The sequence below is a fragment of the Melopsittacus undulatus genome, chromosome 3 (genome assembly GCF_012275295.1).
Source record: "Melopsittacus undulatus isolate bMelUnd1 chromosome 3, bMelUnd1.mat.Z, whole genome shotgun sequence".
NCBI classification, from domain to species: domain Eukaryota; kingdom Metazoa; phylum Chordata; class Aves; order Psittaciformes; family Psittaculidae; genus Melopsittacus; species Melopsittacus undulatus.
This window is the reverse complement of record NC_047529.1, coordinates 78,487,832-78,510,690: the sequence shown is the minus strand read 5'-3', so window position 1 is coordinate 78,510,690 and position 22,859 is coordinate 78,487,832. Positions and strand designations below refer to the sequence as shown.

At 40.4% G+C, this 22,859-nt stretch overlaps 2 protein-coding genes across 5 annotated transcripts; both read right to left on the bottom strand.

Moving 5' to 3' along the window:
• Nucleotides 1–1,190: 1,190 nt before the first annotated feature.
• FBXO5 (F-box protein 5) lies at nucleotides 1,191–8,283 on the bottom strand. Its single transcript, XM_031049797.2, has 5 exons — nucleotides 8,255–8,283; nucleotides 5,605–6,338; nucleotides 5,192–5,282; nucleotides 3,716–3,877; nucleotides 1,191–2,189 (listed from the first exon to the last, which is right to left on the bottom strand). Exons 2-5 carry the CDS (start codon nucleotides 6,321–6,323, stop codon nucleotides 1,938–1,940), a joined length of 1,224 nt encoding a protein of 407 aa, XP_030905657.2. The 5' UTR covers nucleotides 6,324–6,338; nucleotides 8,255–8,283; the 3' UTR covers nucleotides 1,191–1,937.
• A 1,980-nt stretch (nucleotides 8,284–10,263) lies between these two features.
• MTRF1L (mitochondrial translation release factor 1 like) lies at nucleotides 10,264–22,602 on the bottom strand. 4 transcript variants are annotated; one of them, XM_034060680.1, is made up of 7 exons: nucleotides 22,146–22,602; nucleotides 19,504–19,583; nucleotides 18,132–18,315; nucleotides 14,762–14,925; nucleotides 13,722–13,839; nucleotides 11,802–11,938; nucleotides 10,264–11,354 (listed from the first exon to the last, which is right to left on the bottom strand). In XM_034060680.1, exons 1-7 carry the CDS (start codon nucleotides 22,444–22,446, stop codon nucleotides 11,139–11,141), a joined length of 1,200 nt encoding a protein of 399 aa, XP_033916571.1. In that variant the 5' UTR covers nucleotides 22,447–22,602; the 3' UTR covers nucleotides 10,264–11,138. The 4 variants fall into 4 exon arrangements, with proteins under 4 accessions (XP_033916571.1, XP_033916572.1, XP_033916573.1 ...); XM_034060681.1 differs by having other exon boundaries at nucleotides 22,168–22,253; XM_034060682.1 differs by having other exon boundaries at nucleotides 19,504–19,643; nucleotides 22,146–22,204.
• Between the last annotated feature and the right edge of the window lie 257 nt (nucleotides 22,603–22,859).

Here is a 22,859-nt window from a genome sequence, read left to right as displayed (position 1 = left end):
TGAAAGATGTTTCTTCATATTGTTCATCTTCAGTTGTGACCCCTGAAGCCATACAGTCCAATTATTCCCCTTATCTGGAGGTAACAAGGAATTTTTCTCAACATTCTACATAAGAGGATAAATTTCAACAGGAAACAAACCAACATACACACAGAAAGCAGCTGCTCTTCATTCCGTGTACAAATTGTTAGGCTTACTAGAGCAAATAGTTCCCCGTAGTAAACTCAAAACCTGAAAAGGTAAACCTGTTAAGTTTGTAACAGGTGAGCAGACTTTTGCTTTTAATATTTATCTGTCTGTGCTCTGCCTCAGAGACTAACTGTTGCTGCATGCATACCAAGCACCTGACCATTGCCTTTTCCATGTCTCTCAAATACTGCACACACCACGATCCAGTAGTTGAGGGCAGTTACTTCCTATACAAACACTATTCTTGTTCTTACCTGGTTGGTAAAGGTGGTATGGTCTAATTACCAGAATAAGGTATAATAGGATGGAAGACTTCCACCGGTCATTCTCACATGTATCTGTAGGTGGACTCCAATAGACAAGATTTGTTCTTGAAAGTTCTTGATACAACTCAGCCAGCCTTTTATTTCAAATCCCAGGTTTAGATTAGGGGATTAAGCTCACCACATAAAAGCAGAATGCTAGAGGTATGGCTCAACTGTTTCTACCACTGCTGTCACAAACAGAAAATTAACAAGTGCAGGGAAAAATTGCCCTTCAGTATAGAAAATCTGTCCCATTTCAAAGAGCAGGACTACAATGCTGCCTTCCCAGTCTGTTATCGACTTACTAATGGGGGAAAGATCACACCCAAGTCCCAGGCATTTCCAGAAAGTAATCCCTCCTTGCTGTGGAATCACAAACACTTTGCTGATGATGTGCTGGCTCTGCAGCAGCAGCACAAATTCAGACCAGAAGAAATTCTCCATTGAATGCATTGGTTCAGAAACGATCAGCAATTACTGCTAAAAGTCTTTAGGGTAAGCTGCAGGAAATCAGCATGAGAATGGATTCAGTACATTTTACACAAAACCAGGGTATCTGCTCCTTGTTAATAAAGCAGCATTTTTAAGCACCACCTACTGGAAAATTTGAGAAATGAGCATGAAAAGTAACCTTTTAAGATGATAAATAGGAATTTTAAGATTTTATGGTTGAAAGCAGCAATTTATTTTGACATTTACAAGACAAACATGAATAATATTTAAAGTAGTATTTACAAATATATACAAATATTAAAAAAAATATCTTATTTGGAAAAAAAGGCAAAGTATTTTTTAGCACCATAGCCAAAATACAGTACTTCATTTTTTCGTGAAGTTGGAAAGATTGGCACCTCAGTTCAAGGAAAACCTACAGTTTCTGAATGAAGAAATGAAGGAAGAGCAACAACACAAGATTTACGTAATGTAAGGCATCAGAGAATAACGCATTGACTTTTCACATTTTAAAATTAAGGCAAAGCCTTGGGAGGAGAAACAAAATCTAGACTCCCTCATAATTTCATGCTAAAAGAGACATCACCCACCTCACTTGACATTCTCATTCGAAATGCTTTTAAGAGACTTTTGAACAAGAGTAAAAATTTAAATAAAACAGTTTATGCTTTCCCTTCTGTCATTGACAAATTGTGCTAGGGTTACACATGGAAGGCTACTTCCCAAAACTATTTTGTTTTGTTCAATAGACAAATTGCCAGGACAGTATTTAAAATGTTATTCCAATTCATATCCAGATTATTTTTTTCATTTATAAATTAATAAGACGTTTTAGAATTCCTAGGAATTTTAACACAACCATATAGCACAGAGGAGTAATAAAATTAACTTTTTAAAAAAATACAAAATAGTAGAAAGCATTCTTCCTGTTTGGTTTTCTTTGAAGATAACCTCATACCCCAAAACCCTGACAATCTGTATATGGATGGATCACAGTCGCTGTAGATTGCGTTTGCTTTTCTTAGTCCCAGGAAGCAGTTCAAACTTTGAGCTGGGTTTCACTGGTTTGCCACTCATACAGTCACTGGACATGTGGTAGCTGCACATGCATTTTGTGCAAAAGTCGAAGCCACAACCTTCACGACTGCACATCGCTCTTTGTAGAAAGGAGTCATACTTCGCAGGGGAGCCACAGCGGTGGCAGGCTTTAAGGCTTTCAGTGGTTTTCAAGTTCTTGGCAGCCTGTTGGAAAAAGCATATAAAGAAAATCATGAGTGGAGGTTAAATACAGACCCCAAACATTCCCTGATGTCATCTAACATGTCACAAAACATACTGTAACTTATCCTACTCTAAAAAGATAAATCATGGATTTAACCTAATTTTGGTTATATCACATTCTGATAGGAGATTGAACAGGAATAATCAGGCTATAGCTGCAGGTACTTTGGACTAGAGATATAGAGGAACAGAGGTGGCCAATTTAAAATTCTTTCAATTTTAAAGGCCAGACTAAATGCAAACACAGCCCTCCCAAATCCTCCAGACTTCATTCAAAAATTTTGATTTAGCTAACCTCAGTATAAAAATAGAGAGAAAATATACCTGAATACCATTTAAATCATTAAGATTTTTGAAAAGTAAGCAGTATGTCCCAAAATTTCAGCTGTAGTGCACTCAGCTTGAGACATCAAATGAAAGCAATTCCCAATTCTCTCAGTTTTTTGACACAAAGCCAGGTCCACTATTCAAAATCATTCAGCATTAGAAAGTTATAGACCTGCATAGCACTTATATCATTTAGCTGTTAAAAGCAAAATGTTTATACAACTAAATTGTGTGCCTTTAGACTGCTACTTCAGTGTACAGCTGAATTTTCAGATTCTTAATGCTATGAAGTGCTATACAGTAGTATTAGAGCAACCTCATCATACTTTCCAATGCTATTACATCATCTCCTATTGCACCAAGTTGAAGAATAAGATTTCTGAGTCTGAGTATGAAATCTTTTTCTAGTTAGGAAAAAATCTGTTGCTTATTAATAACCAATGACTTTCAATAAATACTTCCAAGTCCTATAAGACTTGCAATGTGGACCTATACCTATATGTGGGGGACAAAAATGCTTAAGAAAAATAACAAGGTGAAAAGAAACTTAAGGCTGTTGGGCCACTTGTTGCCAACTCCAAATGTGCATTACACTAAAACTATGTAATTAAAAAACAAACATTTTAATGTTTGATAAATAGCTAATTATCTATATTAACAACTAGACAATTTGTTAAAGAAAAACCAAACCAAGCCCATAGATTAAACAGGAAAAATATCCATTTGTTTATTTTAAAATATAAGACCTAAAGAGCTACTTAGTCTTTAGTCTTCATTTTTTAGCAAAGTTGTCAGTTTTCCAGATTATCTGGAAAACATGATTCATTATAGCCCATGGAAACTAAGAGGAAATTACTGAACTTTTTCATATCTGATCCAAGATAAAAGTAAAAATGCTCAAAACATCACTAATGTGTTTTGAAGGTACCGTAGGTACCTGGGAAGAAAAAAAATGTAGAACAACCCAATGTATTGATATTCTCCACTCGTGACATTGTCTTAAAATAAGCAAAAGCAAATAAACTAAATCTGGCAGAAATACTAATAAGAGTTACAAGCACTTCAAATTGGAAATACTACTCTCAGAAACACACTTTACAAGCTGATTGTGTGCCAGACAACATGTGAGAAATTAAAGAAGAATGGAAATCACCAGTTACCTCAGAAAACTCCATCAGCCTGCTGTGATTCTTGGGTGCTTTGGATCTGGTGGTTTTTTTATTCAAGTTTTTTGGTGGGGTTGCTTTCTGAATGGCAGCTAAAGCCGCTCGGTGGAGAACATAATCCCTTGTTGCAGCATGCTCTGGTGCTTTAGTACCATTCTAATAAAAAGAAGAACAAAATTTGAGAAGACTTATCTGATGCTGAGCTTTCGTTTAACAGAAGCCAGCAACTTATTTTTGATCCTTTCTCCTGCCTAGGTTTCCACTAATAAAGCTTCATACAAAGTAGTACACTACTAATTTCACCTTAGCTTTCTGAGCAACAGCTACCATAAATACTTAGAAGAGACTCCCTAAGCTCAGACCATCAAAACCACCCATCTTCTGTTATGCAATGCAATGTACTATATTAACACATCATAATTATTTAGGCAGAGCACGTAACATGGTCATTGCAGTGTTTTAAAGCCCAAAGCAATATTTCTAATTCCTTATGGGGAACAGGAATGCTTGAAGCTTTAGAAAGGAAACTCCTCCCACCAATTTTCTAAGTTTGCTGCTCAAGTTTAAAAAAAAAAAGCATACAATGGCAGGAGGAAATCAAGCTTTATGGGATGAATCATAGAACAGTTAGGGTTGGAAAGGACCTTAAGATCATCTAGTGCCAAGCCCCCTGCCGTGGGCAGGGACACCTCACACTAAACCATATCACCCAAGGCTCTGTCCAACCTGGCCTTCAACACTGTCAGGGATGGAGCATTCACAACCTCCCTGGGCAACCCATTCCAGTACCTCACCACCCTAACAGTAAAGAATTTCTTCCTTATATCCAGTTTAAACCCCTGCTGCTTAAGTTTTACCTCAGCAGGCTAGAACCATAAAATACAACCTAAAATCCTAACTAGCTGACCACCTCATTCTGTTGCAGATCCTAAGTTTTGCTTCATTGTACCTCCACCTCTCAAGGAAGAAAAACACCCTTAGTGTTTTGAAAGAGTCCTTCCATGGCAAAGCACAATGCTTAATGTATTTTTTATTTCATAGAACAAATAGGCATTAGGAATAGCTCACAGTGAAAAAAGCTCTGTTTTCTGCAGCCAACATGTTGCACTTTTTCAGTTTCTCTCTCCCTTTTTCATCAGTGGAGAGGCTGAAATAGCTGACATAAGCAAGCCTCTGCTTAAGAGTCTCTGAGGTTTGCCCAGTAGGCAGTGCTGGAACTGACCTTCCTTCCTTCCTGCCATCCTCTGTAACACAGGGCATGTGAAAGCTCTTAAGAGCATCTGCCTCTCTCCTTGGGCTCAAAAGACAATGAGGTGACCAGCAACACCTGAAGCAGGGCATCCTAACAGAATAAACTCAGACACTCCAGTGACATTTTCAGCCTAAAAAACTCTTCTGCAATTGCTTAGGCCTAGGAGGAGTGAAATTGCTGGTTTAGGCTTGAAATACCTAGGAAGTGCAGAAACTTACAGAAAGGTTTTTCACAGCTTTGCTATAAATTTGGAAAATCCATTTATCTTCTTGTAGAATTTTCTGCCACGTTGTGCTGACTTTGGCAAAACTGCAATGAGAATACAAACATATCAGTTACTTCTTAGGAAAGGGAAAAACTTTTTATTTAATGGTGGGAATAACTATGTTATCTTTTTCTTGCATATAGAAGATGGGATATATTCACAATTGTAATCTGTAAATTTGCCTTCTAAGGAACAAACACATTCTCCATATATCATGGCTTACATTAACAGTTCATGTTTTAATATGTTACTACATAGTACTGACCACTGAGAATATGTCACAAGCCCCATATGTAAAACATTCTTAAGCCACCTGATTAGGTGGTTTCCTTTCCCAATGAAACACAATGAGATTAATATACTTACTTGACTAAGTCCATCTCACCAAGATGCCTTAAAATTCTTCCTAATATATGCTTCAGGTCTTTTTGGAAGAGTTCAGCAAGTATGTCTAGTCTATCTAAGCCCATTTTCTTTCCAATTAGGTTGCAAAGTTCAACCTTTCCCATAAAAACAATTTTGTCTACAGCAGCCCAAGACTTGAGATTTCTTTTACCACTTTTTTTCAAAGTTGAGCAAATCATTTCTTCATAATGGATCACTGGCAACAAAGTTTTCTTTGAAAACTGTGTTTGGTTTTGGTTCTTCATAAGACAATGCTTCGGTGTTCTACAGAGATTCCCAGCCAAAGGTATAATATCCTCATGTTCTATTGCATCAGTGTATTGATTACTTAATATAGAGGAATAACCACTGTCCTCATTAAGTTTACTGTTTTCCAGTGCATCCACTTCATAGATACCTCCCTCAAGTCTCTGGGTTACTTGTTTGTTTTCTTTGTTATGTACAGGTCTTCCTTCATCTTCATTTAGATTTCTGCTGGCCACATGGTACGAGTCACTAAGGAGTATTTTCTGATGCTCTTCAGCACACCTTTTACAAAAACCCTTCTCATAATTCAAGGGGCAAGATTTTTCTAGTCTTGTTTTCTCCACAGTAGACTTCAGTGGTGTAAACCCAGCATGAAGAGACATACAACCAAAATCACATTTCATTTTGAAAGAGCGATTAAGGTTTGCTTTCATTATTTTGTTTGTATCCTGCAAGAGACAAGGACAGTATTACATCACAGCTAAACTGTGCCACAAATATTTTCTCATAAAGAATCAACCGTGCCTTCCTTCTGCATTATGAATTTTAACCTTTTATCTAGGTCGCCCTCCAGTGTCTAAACCGTAGACAACCAGTGGGACTAAGACTCTGTAAGAACCACTATGCAAATCTATCTCCTGAAAACTGGAGCTTTACACTGCTTTACTTTGGGATGGGAAAACCGACTGGGCGATTTTACTGGGGTTTTATACACCTTTCCACCAGTACAGATTCCTTCGAGACAGACTGGTGACTCCATTTCTTACCCTACATGCAGTGATATACTAAGGACACTTGTGGCCCCTGCAAGAGAGCCCAGTGAAAGAGGGTCCTTGAGTGACATCAGGCCCTGGTAGGGGTATGCCAGGACAGAGAAGCCTGAAGTTTGCATACAAGCCCAGGGGCAATGCTGCTCTTGCAGCCAGGTATCTGATGGGACATTTTAAGAGGGGAGGAGGCTGGATGTCACAGGGAAAGCTTGAGGGTTTAGATGCATGTGTAAGTTACAAAGGAAAGCAGCATTCTTTAAACATTGGTCAAAGTGAAACAAAAGTTGCTTACGAACATGATTTTAAGAAGGTCAAAAGATATGATAGGGAAATGGATCTCTTCTTGCCTCTTCCCTTTCCCTTCCCCCCCGAAATGTGGTGCTATCTATATTAACAATTGCGGGGGGATGGGCGAGGGCTAAAGGGGAGAAGGAAGCCATTGCCGTTGTGTTAAATCTAAGAGGAAAAAAATTTCAATATACTTTGCAATCTATAGGGGGAAAAAATAATCTGCCCTTATTTCAAGCAGGAGCGAGTACTTCAAAAGATTTAAGCACTTCCAACAGTTTTGAGAAAATCATAAAAAAAAGTGTTTCATGAACGTTTCAGTTAGAAGCCCCTTCTCCTTGCCTTAGTTTGGGGGGAAAAAAGGCGCAAATAAGTTCACGGCTTTGTACAGTGTGAGCGAGGGGAGAGCTGCAAGCCCTCACTAACTCCCCTCCTCCCCTTCCCGCCAGCGAGCAGAGGAGCTTTTGGGCTGAAATCCCGCAGAACTGGGAAATGTGTTTCCCCCCTCCCCCACGTTTCGGGGCATCAGGGCCGGCCCCAGTCCCCCGGCGAGCCGCGGGCCCCCCGGGCACTGTCAGGCTGCTCCAGCCCAGTACTCAAGATGGCCCGGGTGGGCTGCAGGTAGATGGGCTCCCGGCCCCGCAGTACCCGCGGACCCTTCAACAGCGCCCTGCGCCTTCGGGGGTCTCCGCGTTCCCCGCGTCCGAGGATTCCCCCTGAAAGGGGGGTGGCGGGACGGGCAGGAGCGCGCCAGGGGATGTCCCCCTCCGGCGGTGTGGCCGGGCGGGAGACAGCGCTGTGCGGCACCTCCCAGCCCGCCACTGCCTGCCGGCGGGAGCCGCGTTCCCCACCCCAGCGCGGACCCGAATCCCACACGCTACTGGGTGGCGGGACCGCGGGGCTCTGTGGCTGCCCGCACGCAGCCGTCCCTTCCCATCCCACCCATCCATCCATCTAGTCCCGCGGGCCGGATAGCTGCGGGGCAAGGCTGCGGGGGAAGGCAGCGCCGGGCGGCCACCGGGGATCCCCGTGTGCGATCCGCCTGATGCCCCTCACAGAGCCGCCAACACCCCACGTCCCGCCGCCACGTACGCCAGGAGCCCCCTCAGTCCCGACCGCAGAGCCTGCAGCCCAGCTGCCCCGAGCCGAGCCTACTGCAGAGACCCCAGCCCGGAGTCCCGCTCCCCGAGCCGACCCCGCCGCAGAGACCCCATCCTGGAGCCCCGCTGCCCCGAGCCGACCCTGCCGCAGAGACCCCATCCTGGAGCCCCGCTGCGCACCCGCCTTTGCCGCGCTCTCCCGCTCACCTGCAGGGCTGCGCGGCCGCGAGCAGTGAACGCGCGGTTGCTCTCGCCGGGTACTTTAAACTTTGAATTTGGTATCCAAAATCGCGCCGCCCAATCGGAAGCCGCTGGCGGCGGCGGGCGGCCAATGAGAGGCGGGCAGAAGGCGGGGGCCAAATCAGAGCAGCCGCGGGCGGAGCCGCTCCGGATCATATTTTCCCTCCTCGGCCGGCAAGGAGAGAGGCGAGTGGTGGGGAGGTGGCGCGCGCGCGCTCTGGGGGCGGAGCTTGGAGAGGGGGGGCGGAGCGGAGCGCGGGAGACAGGGCTCTTGGCAGAGCGGGGCCGGGCTCTTCCCTCCGGTCTCCCATTCCCTCTGGTTTCCCCCTTTCTCCTATCTCCCCGCATTTTCCCCGCCCGTCCTGCGAACCCCTCGTCCCGTCCAGCGCCCTCCCGAAAGAGCAACAGACTTCCGTTCTGTGAGGCTGGGGGGAACACACGAGCCTAAGTAATGCTTAGCACCCAACTACATCTGGGGTTTCTTTTCTAAATGGATGCGACAGGGATCTTGGCCCCACCTTTTTACAATCGGAGTGCACGCTCAGAGTGTGCAGAGCTCCTCTATACCGGAGAAGGTCTCCTGAAGTCGCGCAGCGGATCCTACATCTGAGTTCCTCCCCGTGGAAGAACCGTATTGTGCAGTGCGATCAAGGTTATGGGTAGTGGGCAGAGGGAGGGGAGCGCTACTGAGAGCCAAGGAAGCGGGACACTAGCACAGGAATCCCTCTGTGTTCAAAGTACAACCTTCTCACAGCCCAGGGATCTTGCATTTGCAGTGAGACAGAAGACCACACATTAAAATTAATTTGGAGCAAGAACGGGACTTAAAGTCTTCACTCAGTAAAACTTGTCAAGCCAGGCCACAGAGATTCCACTCAAGACAGCGAAGTCTGCATTGTATGACACTGTCACATGCCAGTTTTGGAGTACCTCTGTCAGCCTCCTGCCAGAACCATGGCTTTTCTCACATTGATCAGAGACTGGCAACTTGCAAGGCAACAATGTATCCAGTGCCTGTTCAGTAGCCAGACAAGAACGGGGAGGCTGCGGAGCCAGGCAGGATGTAGCCAGCCAGGTCACCAGCCAGAACATCAGGAAAGGTCTAGGGTGATAAAGACTCCCAATGCTTAGGTAAATTTAATGCAGTACTCCAGGGCTTAGACCTGACTGATGGCCCTTACTTGTCTAAAGGAATATGAAACCAAAGTTAGAGAGAGAAGGAATCACAAACTCCATCCATCACTTGGCATAAAATAGCCTGGCTTTAAGTGAATTCAGGAAGTCTGTCACAAGGGCTCTGTAGTTTTCCGTTCACAGTACTGATTGGGTAGGAATAAAGACTTCAGTCCTCATTCCTGCTCCAATCAATATCTTATTATTTTTACACACAAAATGCACCAATTTTTACTTTCTTAGGTGCTAACTGGGAGTTGCATGTCTGCTAGTAAATCTAGACCTAGATGTCACACTTAACACAAAATATGTATGCCTAATCTTACGCATGGATGCTCCCAATCTGAAGTTAATGTATACATCTTTAATGAAAAGATTTGGAACTTAATCATAGTTACTATACAGTATTTCATAGAAAACAAAGCTGATAAATGTACTGAATGATTCTATGCAGTTTTTTGACATGAAGTGGTTCAAACTGCACTCTAAAATGTAATAAAAGATAATAAACTGATAAGGTCGATTTTTATAGAGGATGTTTAAATAATACATTTCTATAAACTACATATAGCAAAATTATTTATTCCTATTCTGATTTCTTACACTCATTTTTATTAGAAGTCTGAAAGTGAACACTCATATATTCATGGTAATATTTTTTCCTAGGTTCCAATTTCTTACTTACTGGTATTTATACTTCAAATACATTCTCTGTGTGTAGGTAGAGTACATGATGGGATAATGTGGCATGGAAGCTGCAGGGTTTGTATTGTTTTATATATTTGGGATTGTAAAATGTAATGTAAAATAGAAGTTAAAGCCTTCTTTACTCAGAGCTGTGAACATGTGCACATACAACAGTAAAATGAAAAGGCAAAAGTTTTACTTTGCTTTCACAGATCAAATGTTTTAAATAAATACACAAAACAAGCGAGATGCCATTCATACTGTGTAACATTTAGAAAAATCCAAAAACTGGACACTCAATTAAAAACATAAAGAGAAACTGAACTGAAGCCAAATAGAAATACCAGCCAAACAATAGTGTCATGATTCTTTTCTCTTTTGAATCAAAATAAATTCATATAACTTGCCATTTGGCTTCCACAACTTTGTTTTTTTCCTTTTCCTGGAACAAGGGAAATTCCCAATCATTCCTCTTTGTGTTTATTAATAAGTGCTAGGTGGTCATGCAAACACAAACGAGATACACTTTAACTCTCTTTCATGTAAGTAACAAATATGCAGATTAGCAGTGGTGCCATTTATTACTGTCTTTAATCATTCAAACACTAGCATTTGTTTTTTTCTCTCAAGTAAGCTATCTGACACTGTACTGATGCTTAAACTATTGTTTAAATGAAAACTGGAACTAGAAATAGCCAATTGTTTAATGCGTACCTTTCAAGAGTGGTGTACCATCATCTTCCCACTGGAGAAAGTTAAAAACTGCAGCTACTTCCGGGTCAAATGCATTTACTTTTTAAGTGGACAGCTTCAGCAATAATGCCTCATATGAAGTCTCATAATAAAGTCTTTTACTTAGCAAGTAAGAAAACTGTCTATCAGTCATGAGGAAACAAGTTGTGGTGTCTTGAATTTTCTGGGTGGTGCACCAAGTAGCTCCTTTGCAGACAAAAGTCCACATCTGTTGTAATGGGCTGACAAAGAGCAATGTTCACAATAGATTTTTTTTTTCATTTTCTGAAATAATTTCCATTAAAGATTCATAATCAGCATATTCTCTCAGAGTTTGTATCATTTCATCTAGCTTTTCTTCTCCTAGCATGAAACATTCAATATTATGCACTGATCTGCTTATCCTGTGGTCAGTAATCCGGTCCTGTGGAAAGTTGTATGTTCTTATCTTCTCTGACCTTCCTTTAGTCCCAATCTGTTAAACAAGAAGAATCAGTTTATCATCATCATCTTTTTATAAAAGGGTGAACTACTGTTAAAGCCTTTAAAGCAAAAACTTTCTCTTCCTCCCATACTTATCCAAAATAAGTTAGTTACATAGTACTCAGATCAGTTCAGCAGTTGCAGTAACTGTTCTCAAACGTGTTAAAGAACAATTTTACTGCATGTTTTTCCAATACTATTCTCACTCTTCTTGACATAATCCAGTTTGTTTCATTAGATCTCTAGAATTTACACACTACTGAAATTTTAAGTCCAGCTAACAGATGACCTTTACTGCTGAAGTAGAATGTGATTTTTTTGCCTTGTGCAAGCACTCCCTAGCCTCATGGTTCTTCATTTACTATTTGCAGTTCAACACAGGAGTTACCCCAATAGCTTATGGTCATAGAGAATTATATCTTTACTGAGTGAAACTTACTTGAATCTTTCGAACAGTGTTTCTCTTTTTGGTTTCTTCTTCCAGCTTAGCATTGTATAGTTTAGCACATAGCATTTGCATAGCCTTCTCTTTGTTTCTAATTTGAGATCTTTCCTGTTGACACTCAGACACGATCCCTGCCAAAAATACCATAATATCTAACACTTAACATTAACACATACTTCTGCAATTTCTAGAAGATTTGTATTATGTTACAATAAGCTGCTTCTTTCTTAAAAACATATTTTGGACTGGGAATGTAAAAGTCCAGGCTTATTAACATTTAATGATACATTTTTGGAGATAAGTGCAGGCTGAGTTGTACAGGTGCTCTGACCCATAGGACAAGAAATTTAGACAACAGGTAAATAATGAAATAAAAGATACATATTGTGGCTCACTTACAGAAGACACCTTTAATACTTGCAACTTTTCGCCAGTTTCAGGAAATTCAGAATTTAAGGAGTAATAAAATACAATAGATAATGAGTACATAGAATATGATCAGAATATACATATGTGGGCACAATTTCCTTAATAAAATAAAGGTGTAGTTTCTCCCTACAAAACATATAATTCAAGTTAAGATGAGAAGTGAACAGCCTAAGAAAGGAGTAGGGAGAAGAAATACAGGCAGAAGATGGCACAAGCTATCTGTTATTTGGATTTATTTTAAGTAACTTTTAAGACCACAGTATGCTTTTCTAAGATTGAGTAGCATTACTTTATGAAAGACTTGTTTACAAATAGCTTCGGATTGCAGTGAAGATTTATAAAAATAGCTACGATGAGGGGAATGGAAGAAGTAACAGGACAATTGTAAAGGAAAAGAAATCAAAAGGAATGAGGAAGGGAAAGGCGGAACAGGAAAAAGGAGATAAAGCAACACAAAGCCCCCTATGAACTATCTCTAGTATGCAACCATAACAAAAATGTACAAAAAATTTAGGATTTCTGTAACAAATACTAATAAGTGCCTTTAGCATAAAAAATAATATAATTTATAATTAGCTGGTTTTATTGTTTCATTTTTTTTCCAAACTTGTAGGAAATCCAAACTTTTTGAATCTGGAGAACTTTTTTTGTCTTCAACAGAATGCTATCCTCTCCACTGTTTACCTTCTGCTTTGCTGAGGTGATGCAACAACTGTAGAATGGATTAATATCTTCAATAAAAATGAAGAAATCAGTGGCAAAAATCTGGATATGTGAAGATAAGGAGCACTCAAGATTATCTTCAGGTTGTAAAGCCTGACTAATGTTTGTGGTAGAGGAGAGGAAAAGTTAAAAAGCAATGAAAGTCAAGGCAGCTGTTGTAGATTGCTCAAAAGGAAGTAAAAAGCTTAAGAATAGCAGTTGAGAAAAAAAAAAGATATGATAGCTAAAATCAGGTAGTATTTGAAGGTGTATGTTATTCCTCCTATGTTTTCTAACCTGAGCTGTGGGCATAGGCTTCCTAATTATGTGTGTAATCTATGGGAAAGGAGCCAGCAGACAAATGGAAAATGAACAATTTGTCTACAATAAAAAGCAACATTCTAATATGTAAATAAAACAATCTATCTTTCAGAAACTAGTCAAGAGAACGCAAATAATCAGATTTTAACCTATTCTGTTTTTTTCAGGCTTTTTTTTTTCATTATTTGAAAGCGTAAATATAACTTTTTTCGTAGAAACTGATCTGGACACTTAGAGTATCATGCTCAATGGCAAAATGTATTGCTTATCTACTGAAGTTAGTAATCTTCACTATTACAAATTGGAGTGGGTATACAATGGTGCATTTAGAGTACTATAAACACACATGAAAACTCTGCTCTACTGTTGCCCAGGTTTGAAAAAAAAACCCACTGTTTCAAAAGAATTTCTGACAGCGGTTTTGCAATGTAGATCTTGTATTAAAGGACAAAAAAAAAGCACCTGTTGGAATATGAACTATCCGTACAGCACTGTCTGTGGTATTGACATGCTGGCCTCCTGCTCCAGTAGCTCGCTTTGTTTCTATCCGTAGATCTTTTGGATTAATTTGCAGCTTCATCTGTCATGAGAGATGGGAAAAAAAAAGAGAAAGAACAAATGTTGTTTCTGTCTAGGCAGATGTCAGATATGTAAACCTGATTTATTTTATAAGGCACATTCTGGCAAGATCAAACTTTTTAAAGTTTATGACTGGTAGCTTTCTTCCACGTATAAACATATTAATAAATCCTTGTAGCCAAATTGGAATGCAACATGATGGAAACTGGGAAATCAAACAAACAGGAGCCTAAGGCATAACCGTACTTTAGCACTGATCTTCCCTCTCTTCCAAAACCACTGTACCCTCTTCTAGCTAACCAATATTTGAACTTGACCAGATGGTTTTTAGATAAAATGGAAGATAATTCCCTTTGTCTCTGGAATGTAGTGATGGTCTCTGGAAGGAGCAAGACAATTCTGGGAGAGAACAGGAAGCAGTGACATCTTTGACTATTTGCTAGGTCAACATGAAACAAAGATCAAAGTAAAGCTTTAATTCTTAGCCAGTTGCTTGTAACCAAGCAAACATGGCAAGAATGAGTTATCATCTATACACTTTGGAAAGTGAGGACACCACAAAAATGGGGAAGAGGAGCTGCTAAAAGAAATCTCAGCTCTGTAAACTAATTCAGTCTCTTGTTACTTTGCAAAAAACGTAAAGCCTACAAAAACGCAAGAGACGAGTGAATTTTCAAGTTACAGTGAAGTAAATGTCCAGTGACTTTCTTGAGATTATGATTATGAGAAAACACAGAAATTCTTTATTTCACACCCTAGAAAAAATTAAAATAAACAAACAAATATGATTTAGCTTAAGATTAAGATTTAAAAAGATCATTAAAAGGAGAACAAGAGAGAGACAGAAAACATGGGTATTAGCAATACAGCATGTAAAAACATTGCTCATAGTGAAGTCTGTTATACTGAAAGATAAATATTACCTCTGTGGGTTGGGGTAATATTGCAACAGTCATTGTGCTGGTGTGGATGCGTCCTTGTTTTTCTGTCTTTGGTACCCGTTGAACACGATGTACTCCCCCTTCAAATTTCATGTACTTGTAAGCCTCAAGACCTGCTATACTGGCAACAGCATGCCTTAAGCCACCTTAAATACAGAAGAAAGCCAGCTGTAAACCTGTAAAAAAACTTCTTGGTTTTATGCTGTTATATTTTAAACATTGTATTTAGACATCATTGTAATTTGTTCATTAAAACTATTAATTTACCACTTAAATACTTAAGCACACTGTCTATTTGAGTTGCAGCCACCTCTGTGACATTTAGGAGAGTTTAAGTTACTAGAGACAACAGTGTGCTAGTGGCACTATAGTGCTTCACATGAGATGACCATGAAACTGGTTCAAAAGTCAAGTATTTAGGTTATACTGCTTCAAATCAACTACTATGAAGGCAGGTTTAATACAAAATTTAGCTAAATCCAATGATATTTCAGTAAACCCTCTACCCTGGCAGACATGTCAAATATTATCCTGTCAAAGGTTAGCTCTTACTATGTGCTTGCCCCTTTCAAATAAGATGCTCCTCTCTATCCTGAAAGCTGATATTCACAGAACAAGGGTTTGAGTTTGCGATCATTTTTCATGTGGTATCTTACACCCAGATTCAAAGTCCCATATCTCTGTCTGCCACTACAGTGTCAGAGACAGTGGAGAAATAATGACATGTGGGTTTGTGCTTTAACGTGTGCACTAAATCTGATTTTGAGCAGTGGCATCCCTTGGGGTACATGACTAAAGTCAGTTAAGAGTGGACTGGAACCAATTCTTAATTGCAGCTTTGTTTAACATTCACCTTGTTCACAAACGTCCACATTCAGATTTCAGCCAAATTCTGCAGCTCTCTGAAATGTGGGAGTTCAGTGTTTTAATGTAGGACATTTCTTTTGCTCATGCATTCCACAAACACGGAGTGTGGATGGGATGCAATAGCCTAATATCACCAGCAAGTCTCAATTTTTATTCAGCATAGCAAAGCCAATTTGAACCTGGAGGCTCAAATATGCCTTTCAGTGGCAGCCTATAGTGTCCCTGCCTCCTAATTTATTTCTAGCTCTTCAGTTTTGGTAACATGTGGTCATGCAAGTAAAATCAGAAAAAACACTGCAAGAGGCTAATAAAGGCTAAGGCTGACTTCATTTTTCTCTAAATTTACATCCTACCTTCCTGAACATTAATTTTTTGTGCACAGGCAAGCCCTCAGCAAGTCCAAGAGTTTAAAATAAATACAGCCATTAAAAACCTAGCAGTTTCAAAGAGAAAATATAGCTAGATATATACTAGCTTAACTTATTACCTCCATTTCCCACTTAAGGCATTAAAGAAAATGCCTCTGAGGGTGTGGGCTTTCCATATTTGTTTTTTGTTAACTTCTATACAGTTGGAACAGAAAGGGTTCAAGATACTTGAAAATATAAGTGAGCCCACAATATGACATAAACAGAAGTGTTAGAAGATGCTTCACCTCTCTCAAAGTTTGCTAAAAATCTCTCTGTAATTACATTGTGTTGACTGAAAAATAAATTAGTGTTTCTCTGACAGACTGCATATCCTATCACTTTTTCTCATTTCTTCTTCAACATTTCACTAATAAAGGAAAAAAATGCTGATGAAAGTATAAATACAGGTAGAGTTTCACAACCAATCTGAGTCAGGAGCAATAAGCTGCACATGAGCCCATCTACTAATCCATACCCACTATGATACATTACCTCCATAACAACATGCAAGTAAGCAAAAAGTGCTAGCTTTACTCCCAGCAGCATGGATAGCAGTAAGTCTGCAGATCTGCTAAAATAGACAGACTTAGCAAATCTAGGTTGCTGAGAAACGTGGCTAGCAATTTGTCAGTCAAACCCCAAATCCCTGTCACTGGTTGGGCATGTTTTGGATTGCAGTTTCACATTTGGCTTAAGATAACTGAACATCTTGCTGCTGGAAGGAGGTCCTGGTTTTCTTACTGCCACCACCAGTAACCACACAGTTCTGCCCCCACTCCTCCATAAGCATTTCTCCTCTTGTGCTGAATTACATTAAAACTAATCAGGGGGGTTGGGAGGAAAGAGGGCTGTGGTATTTTCAGTTGTATTGACTTGGTGATGAGGCTGCAAAGATGCATAATGACAAGTGCAATGCAAAGAAGTCAGCAGTAACACAGAGACAGCAGCCTGATCTTTGTGAAACAACTTTATACACTAACTGGATTAAACTAAAATCAACTAACATGTGTCACTGCCTCAGTTTGTTGTGTAAAGCTATCAACCCCCATTTTTGCAAAGACACTGTTCCATGAGATGCAAGAACACTGTTTTCTATGAGAAACAGTGAACCAACTTCACAGCTCATCATCACCAGAAGATCCAGTTTTTCTACCTACTTGCATTCAGCTCCATGTTGCTGCTTATGCTATCTCTAAGGCTCATGAGAACTGAATTAACACATCAACTAGGCAAAAAACTACACCAGTCATAAAAAGCAAAGTCTTTGCCCGTTTAAGTGAAAGGACATCAAAACAGACAAAAAAAAGTAGGACTGCTCAGACTCAGATAGGCAGTGAGGAGAAAGGACAAACATGTCCTTATACTGGCATCAAGCTGTTAAGCTGATTACCTGTGAAATTTTAGGTAAAGACTTTCATAAAGAATTAGATCTCTTATCTATTCTCTAAGAGTTTCAACAATTCCTCCACTTTGTTCTTCCATTAGCTGTTACAGATGAGCTACACCCAAACATCCATTTCCTTATATAAATCTGCAGATGACATTATTCAGACAAATTCTAGGTGTTCTAGATTAAACTTCAAGGCTAGTTTTAATTATACTGATCCCTCTCTGCCAAGGGATCCATAATAACAAACAGATTTTCAGCCTGCTAACAAACTGATCTAGAAACATTAGAAACTCTGAGCATCTAAGTAGAATAGCATATCCAAAGAAGTATATGTAATCTGTATTTGTAAAAATAAAATCATAAAACTAAACCAACATATGCGCATCACTTTCTGAATCTTCTTCTGCCAACTACTTGGTTTCATTTCTGCTTTTTGAAACTACTGTGAGACAAATTTTATTTATTAGCACTTTAGTATTTTAATAGTACTTCTGAAATGAAATTTATGTATTTTCTCAAATACGGAAGCTGAGAAAAATTGTACTCAGATATTTAAACAATCTTCCACTTCAAAAATTATGTTAGTGCAGTTAGTTTCCTCTAGTCAGGAAATGCAAGTGTCAAATTAATGAGTGTTTCAACTTAAATTAAAAAGTTACAAAGATTATGTATTTCCATTACTGACCTATTTCACTGGGAAAGTATTCTAATATTTCAAATGTCCACTTTTTATAGGCAGCATATCGTTGGTACATATCAAATATCTCTGAGGTGAACAGCATGGCTTCCTGCCCTCCAACTCCAGCGGTTACTTCCATGACAAGATCACTCTCGTCCGTTTCTTCTGAAGGAACCAAAAGCAATGCTATCTGTGAATACAAAAACACCCAGCTAAGACTTTCCTCTGACACTGCTATCCACTACTGAGATAGTAAAAAATGCCAGACAAGCCTGTAATCAATCTAGGCTGCATTCTTCTGCACTAACTTGCTGGTTGATGGGAGAACAGGCTTCTCATGCTCTTGGAGTGAAGAAAGAGCAGTGAGGAAGAGGTGGGGAGGGATGCTCCCTGTCTGTTCACAGTTGTTGGAGCTACATCAGTCTCTTTCAAGACCTACAAACCTTTACGGGGATTTTTACCCATCAGGAGCACAGCATTGTTTGGACACCACAGGATACACACTGGTTCTTGCAAGCCAGAGGAGCCTCTCCCTTGTCATCAGATTCCCTTTCAACCTGGTCTCCACTGCAGAGCTAAGAAGGTAAGGGTGTTCAGGAAGACAGTCCAACAACAACCGAGTTGTATTATTAATTTATTTACTAAAAAATGGAGAGCCAGCCTTATCTTGATTTGTAGAAGACAGCTAGAACCAAAAAACTGTATCACGATTTTGCAGGCTGGATCAAAACTCTGGATGATTTGCAAATGCTTTTCAATCATCTTACCTTACTAGCATTAAGGTGATGTTTTGTTTCATAGACTTCTCCTTCTGTCAAAATCATAAATATTTACAAAAGTACCTATAAAGTGACTCTTGCATTGTTGTTGAAGGAATAAAGAATGTGACAATCCCAGCTTCTACTTCATCAGTAACACTGTGAGTATGTAACTGTTATGTGAGGATCACTACGGTTAACCAACATAGATACTATGTAGAACCTATATAAGGTAGCAGCCTGAAGTAGTTACATAGTATTAGATTATTAAAAAAACCCCCAAACACTAGTGTGGATCATACTACACAAATCTAATGCTTCCAATAGATAGAAAAGCCAGACATTCATAAAGCTACACTCAGCCAAGAAAAGCTGTAGCACCTACTTATAAAGATGAATTGATTCAGTTTCAGGAAGACGTAAGCACACACTTTCAGGCTGTCTCTACACCATCTGCATTTTTCATTTTCCTTAGATAACAGATGCTAATTGAGAAGTATTATTGGCAGGGAGGGGAGGAGAAGAGTTTATTGTATATATCTTATTTTGATGAGAAGACAATTTGGCTTTGTTAATTTAAAGAATGGCAAGGAAATAGAGACTTTTAAAGGGTATCTAACCTGCTGTTTCAATTTGGCTATCTCTTCTTCACAGGTGGCAATTTCCTTTTCTGCAAGCTTCCGCAAATCTTCACTCTCATCTGGAATATTTTGGTATGGTTAATCCTCAGACTTGTACCGGTGTCACTGTCAAAAACATTCTGAAAAATAACTACATGAACAACTTACTCTAAAAAAAAAAAACAACCACCAAAGAAACCAAAACCAAAAAGATCCCAAACAAATAAGATAAAAAACAACCCAAATCCCAAACAAATGAATAAAAAAAACCCAAAACCAAACCCTAAATCCATCCATCTCCCCAACACACTAAACCTGTCAGAAAAAGAGGTTAATAATATGATCTGCAACAAAGATACACAGTATATATTAAGAGTACTTCCAGATATTGTTCAGATGTGAGACAGTGGAAAATATGGAATACAAGTTCCATTTAAACATAAAAAAAACCAAAAAAACAAAAGAAAAACAAACACCACAACCCCCCCAAAACAAACAAACAAACAAACAAAAAAAACCAACAAAAAACACAACACCTAACAACAAAAAAGCCCTAGCAACTGCTGTGCTAGTGGTCAAATAGTGGCATAGGTGGTTCAAAGAAGCTGTGGAGTCTCTGGCCTTGGAAATACTCAAGCCCTAACTGGGCACAACCCTGAGCAACCTGCTCTTGCAGGGGTCTGGACTGGGAAATCTCCAGAGGTCCCTTCCTACCTCAACCATTCTGCGATGTTAAGAAATTACTTTCTGAATTTCAGTGTGATAGGAACATCCAAGGATTTAAAAAACACAGCAGCCCCACAATAGAAACTCTTCATTAAAAGGACTTTTACCCCTATCATTGTCCTTAATAATTTGAAAACAGTAATTTAAAGTATTTTATCTCTGACAGTTTATTCCAAAGCAGCTGCAAATCTTCCAACACATCACTAAAAACAAAGGTATGGAAAAAATCTTGCATGGTAAGAAGAATCTGTAATTTTAAAGTCTTGACTGATCAATACTAACGCTTGTTTTTCTGTAGTACACACTTGATACACTAAAATGTTCCTTTTTTTTTTTTCCTAGTCATTATCAAACATCACCAGCCCCCCCCCCAAAAAAGGTGTTTTTTTTTAATCAGTACCTTAAGCAGCCTCTGATCTGCACTGATTCAGCTCACTTGCTCAGAAGAAAAATATATTACCCCAAAAAGGAGAAAATGGTACACACAGTAGAAAAGGGAGAACTAGGGCAGGCACAGGGACACCTAACTGCACAGTTAGCAGCAAAACAAGAAGACACTAGACTCTTCTTTTTTCTGTGTACAGCAAGCTTTTAAATGGATTCAGTGGAGACAGGAGACGCACTCATAATTAAAGCCGCACCTTTTCAGTCCTATAACGGCATTTAGTCACTAGCACAATATTAAAAGAAACTTTTTGACTTTAAAATTTAGGTTTAATATTGATGAATAACACACCCCACCCCTTCTGTAAGAAGGAAAAAGAAAAAGATAATGATGTGTAAATTGGTTTCAACATCAAGTATGCTTTACCTACAGCTGCTGAGAGCATGCACTGTTGACTACCTGACTAACTCTTCAAACATGTCAACTTGATCATCTCCAATTCTCTTTATTTTTTTACAATACCTACTGACTGATCAAGTGCTAGTCATTAAGGCTAACATAAGGAAGAATAAGAATTAAGGCATCAGAAATCTATTTGAGTCAATCCAGCTACTTGTAAGGCAATTATTATGCAGGTAAGAAATAATCTAATACAACAGTAGTTGCATACTTTAGAATGCATATGTAATATAGGCTCTAATAACAAATATTTTAAAGGATGATCTACAGAAGTGCTCAAAGTTACTGACTAAGCCTTGTGACCACTTCACTTTGCTGAAGTTCTAAACCTGGTTTTGATGGCACTGTCTTCTTCAGCAGGTTCTGAAAGGAGGACAAAAAATATTTGACATTCCATTTTATTAAATCAGTTTGAGTCAATGATTAGTTTGTTCACAGAAACTATTTCTCCTTTTTCAGTCTGAGGTGGGAGAGAATGAATTGCATAAAAAAAAAAGAAAAAAATACCATTTACTTTTAGGCAGTGTTTGCCATCTTCATTAGTCAGAAAACTGAGTAGTTAACACTTCTGATTATTCAGTATTTAGCGAAGTATGGATCTAGGGAACATTTCATGATCTAGTGAGTGCTTACTGATCTTACAGTTCTCCTTTCCAGCATTTTGGTTTCTAACTGCTATCAAAATGAAGCTTGATTCAGGGTAAAAAGTATTTAGTACTTGTGAACTCTAACAGCGTGTAGCTGCTAACGCAATACAAAGTTAAACCGCAGGGTAGGGGAAGCACGAAGTGATGCTGAGGCCTACATCCAAGGAAAAAACAAAAAACAATAAAAAAGGAAGTTTTCTCTGCCAGATTTATTACCACTATTTTACTTGACACTGATGTTGTTGCTCTTCCTTCAAGCATCAGCTGACACGCACCTGCACCCAGACCACCTTCGGTTACGTCCCGCAATTCCCCCTCTCCTTCCCCACCTCCCACGTTTCGGTGCTCTCCCACCCCCCCCGCCGCGCCTCAGTGCCAATGGCGCCGGCACATACATGGCGTCCCCGCCCCTCGCGGCTCCGCACCTTGCCGCGCCAGCTCCCGCACCTCGCACAGCTCCTGCTCCTTGTCGCGCAGCCGCCGGACCCGCGCCGCCAGCTCCGGCCCCACCCCGCCCGCGCCCCGCGCCTCCAGCAGGCGGCGCAAGGCGGGGCCGGCCAACAGCTCCTGCAGGCCGTGCCCGGCGCTCAGGCCGCAGCGCGGCAGCAGCAGCAGGCATGTCTTCGCCGCGCTGCCCCGGCCCGGCGCCGCTCGGCTGCTCTGATGGGGCAGCGCGGAGGCCCGGCAGCCCTGCGCCGCCCGGAGAGCTCGCGAGAGCAGCCGCATGACCGGTCGAGACGGGAGCTTGGGAGCCCTTCTCTCTCCAGCCCTGACCGTGACGGAGACACCCGAACGGGCGCGACCTCCTCCCTTCCGGGTTCCCGGAAGCTGCCGAAGAGCCTCGGTGCTAACTTCTGGCGCAGTCGGAAGTTATCGGGTGTCCGCTGACGGAAAGAGACGAAGCAGTTCGGCTCCCTTCGGCCGCGGGGCTGCGCCCTGAGGGGAAGGCGCTCTGATTGGCCAGCGCTGGCGGGGCGGGATAAGGGGGGGGTGTCTTGCCCACGGTAATGGGGTTGTAGCGCGGTGCTGTGAGAGAGACACCTGAAAGACCCTGGAGTCACCTGCTGGAGTAGGCGTTTGAGTGTTTTGTGTTCATTATGACCACAAAAAAGAAGCCCTCAAAGAGCTGCAAGTCATCC